This window comes from Elephantulus edwardii, unplaced genomic scaffold (assembly GCF_000299155.1).
Source record: "Elephantulus edwardii isolate Elephantulus edwardi_28Jun2011 unplaced genomic scaffold, EleEdw1.0 scaffold00011, whole genome shotgun sequence".
NCBI classification, from domain to species: Eukaryota; Metazoa; Chordata; class Mammalia; order Macroscelidea; family Macroscelididae; genus Elephantulus; species Elephantulus edwardii.
The window spans coordinates 1,013,024-1,016,365 of record NW_006399761.1 but is presented as its reverse complement, the minus strand read 5'-3'; the positions used below and the strand labels follow the sequence as shown (position 1 = coordinate 1,016,365).

The window sequence follows — 3,342 nt, the reverse complement described above, 5'->3', positions numbered from 1 at the left end:
GGCCTCCGCAGTGCTTGCTGCGCGCCCGCCCGGCGGGGATAATGGGAGGCCCGGCGCCGGCCCGTGCGCGCGAGGAGGCCGGCCGAGGTAGAGGCCAGGGCGTGGGCCGGGCGCGGACCCGGGAGGGCGAGGGAGCACGGATGAAAACAGAACAGGCCGGCGGCGGCGACGCTGGTGGCAGCTGAAGACGGCCCCGCCAGCCTTTCTTCCCAGGCCCCCTCCCGTCTGCCTGCTTCCCGTGCTCTTGGGGTGTTGGGGTGCAGCGGGGGGACCTGGCGAGTCTCCGGTGTCCTCCGGCCTCATCAGTCTTTCTGGCTTTGCTTGCAGGTGGAGATAAAGGCTGGTGAAGGAGCCGGGCCGTGGGGACAAGGACCTGCTGTCAAGGTACCCTGTGTGTGCGTGTGTGTGTGTGTGTGTGTGTGCGCGCGCGTTTCGTCCTGCCGTCCTGCCTGCCTGCCTGCCTGCCTGCGGCGTGGGGGCGGGGAGGAGTGCAGTGTCTGCTGGGATTGGATAAAATCCAGGGTCCTCTCCGGTGACCCCTTAATCTCCCGCTGTGTCACAGCTGCGGGGGAGGGGGTGTGGGTGGCGGGGGCTCCCTGCGCCTGGGTGGGTTTTGTTTGGATCCTCGGCTGGAAGGTCCTGTACGGACTGGGTTTTGCGTGCCTGGGTTTTGCGTGCCGAACTGTTGTTGTTTTTTCTGCGCTGCGCTCCCTCCCTGCCCGCTCCCCACCCTTGGCTCCGGAAGTCTCTTGGGAATGTCCCTGGCCTTGTTGGTTTGCATCCAATCTGCAGAGATGTGTCCCTGTTCCTGGGGGGTGGGGAGGGGGTGACTGTGCCCCTGAGCCTGGAGCGGATAGGGTATCGTTAGTCATGCTGCTGTCACCATGGCGATGGCGGGAGAGGGGGTGGGGGTGAGGATATTTTGGGTAGGGTGGGGGTGATGCAACCCGGCAGGCGTCTGCTGTCGCTCTGGTGTCTGGGGGCCTGGGGAGGGAGTGTCGCCAGCCAGGTGCGTGGGAAGCAGAGGAAGGGGCCTCTGTCTCCTCGGGGTGCGTCTGAGGACGGGGCGTCTGCGGGGCGCATCTGGGGGCGATGTTGTACAGGCCAGGACTTCTGAGCTCCCATGTTGCCTGCTTGCTGTCGCTGTTCTGAGGGACCCTGCCGAGGCTCTGTGAGTTCAGGATTAGTCAGCAGTCTCTGGACAGAACAGCATGGACCCAGCCTGCAGCTGCCTCTCAGGCTCAGAACAGAGTGAGGATGGGGGGGGGGGGGTTGTCAGTAGATCAGATGAGGATGAGGGGGACGCCTGTTCCCTCCCAGCACCACCTTCCTTTTTGGTCCCCAAATCTGAGGGCAGCTAGGAGAGAGCTAGGTTTCTCCAGTAGCAGGTGGATAAATGCTGTGTCCCCAGATGCTCCTCCCTGGAAGCCCTTCCCCCCACTGCTTCCTGGGAAAGCTGTGGGAAGAGCTGGATGGTGTGGGAGGTCAGGCAGTACCCTCCCAAACACCTCCACCACTACTCCCCCCACTGCTGGTGGGCTCCTGGGTGGTTGAGGAGGCCCACCTCCCAAGGAACCAGTCAACTAGAGGTGCTTGGGGAGGAAGTGGGGGCTGGGCATGCCTTGGTGACAGTGGGAGGGGATCCCCCGACAGATGGGTGGTGCTGGTGAGACCATGGGTAGGAAGCAGAGCTCCGCTACTTCCTGCCCCCCCCTGCCCAGGGACTGTGAGCCTGTGTGTAGGACTGAGGGATGGGATGGCAGAGTGGACCTGCTCTGCCCCACCTCAGGGGCAGCAGGATAGAGGATGAGGACAAGGAAGGACAGCCCCAGTGCCTCTGGACCACTGGCTTGTTTGTTGAAGGAAGGATAGCCAGCCGGCCGGTGTTTACTCCACAGCCCACCTGTCTGCAGACTTTGCCGGCTGTCCTCCTCTGTCCACTCCTCTGAATGTGTACACACTCCATATCTCTGGCCCCGTCCACTGAGAGGATGGAGGAGGGTGCTCCCAGGCCTGGGACCCGTGGGCAGGAGGCACGGTGCCCCATCTGCTGATAGGATGGGGAGGTGGGGGGAGTTGTTCCATACCTGGGACCCGCGGGCGGGAGGCACAGCTCCTAGGAAAACCAGTCTCCCTTGCCCTCTCAGCGTGGGCCGGGCTGCTCGGTGGTGCAGCTCTGGGCATGTCTGTGCCCGTTTTACTGTTGGTGGGAAGAAACTCGCTTCCTCATTGTGGGCACAGCTCGGCCAGTGGCAATTCCGAGTCTTGTTCCGGTGCACTCTCTGTCCGCAGAGAGCCTTGGACACCACCTGGTGGGTTGTCAGTTGTGCTGTGGGAACTGCCCAGTGTGTGAGCTCCTTGAGGACAGGAGCATGGAAGGCTGGCCTGTCATTGTGTTCCCAGGGATGATGGCTGCAGGAGATCTGGGCCCTGGGTGGCCAGTGGGAACCGTGCTGAGTGCTGCTGGGCCCCTGAATGCCCCTGGTGCACAGCTGGCCGCGGCCTCCTGCATGGTGCCAATGGCCACGTGCTCGGAGATGCCTGGGGGAAAACAGGCTAGCCGTGCACTTCCGTAAAATGACCTCGTTGACATGCAGTCAGAACTGACTCACAGCAGAGCCTCCAGTGGGCTTTCAGAGGCCGCAAATCACACGGGAGGAGCCTGCTCGTCCTCTGGCGAACTGGTGGGTCCGAGCTGTAGGCTTTGGCATCACGGCTCCTTACCTTTTGGCCACCAGAACTCCCTGACAACCCTTGGAGCCCAGCAGGACTCTGACACCTGTGGGCTCAGTCAGGAAGGAGTGGACAGTGCCTGTCCTGAGAGTCCGGTACCTACTGCAGGACCTGCACAGAACAGAGCTGAAGAAGCGCATGCTGCGTCTTTCTGTCTGTCAGATGTCCACCTATGACAGCCCAGGAACACGCCCTGACAAACAGTTTTGCCGCCCCACCTACTTGGCAGCACGGACAGGAGTGAGTGCCTGGCTGCCCTGCCCCTGGCTTGCATGCCACTCCTTGCTGTCCTGCGGGAGCTCTGAGGCCATCTGTGCCCAAAATTGCTGCCTCTGCCCCTCCTTAGGCTACCAGAGAAATTCCCCTCCGTCAGGGACACACCTGCTAGTTCTCACTGTCCAGTGAGGTGGGTTGACAGAGTGACTGTCGCTGTGGACCCTGTCCACTGAGCATGGTGGGGACCATGGGGGTGATGCAGGACAGCGCCGTGAGGTGGTGGGGATGGTGGGGATGATGCAGGACAGGGCTGTGGGGATGGTGAATGAGTGGTACAGGGCAGGGCTGTGAGGTGGTGGGGATGGTGGAGGTGGTACAGGGCAGGGCTGTGAG

The 3,342-nt window shown here is 62.6% G+C and overlaps 1 protein-coding gene across 1 annotated transcript in view; it reads left to right on the top strand.

Annotated features, from left to right (window-relative positions):
- The window catches only part of TET3 (tet methylcytosine dioxygenase 3), a 108,574-nt gene that overhangs the window by 16,637 nt on the left and 88,595 nt on the right, over positions 1-3,342 (top strand). Inside the window, exon 2 of the mRNA XM_006880851.1 lies at positions 328-384. Within this exon, the coding sequence (XP_006880913.1) occupies positions 328-384 (57 nt within the window). The remainder of the gene's footprint in view (positions 1-327; positions 385-3,342) is intronic.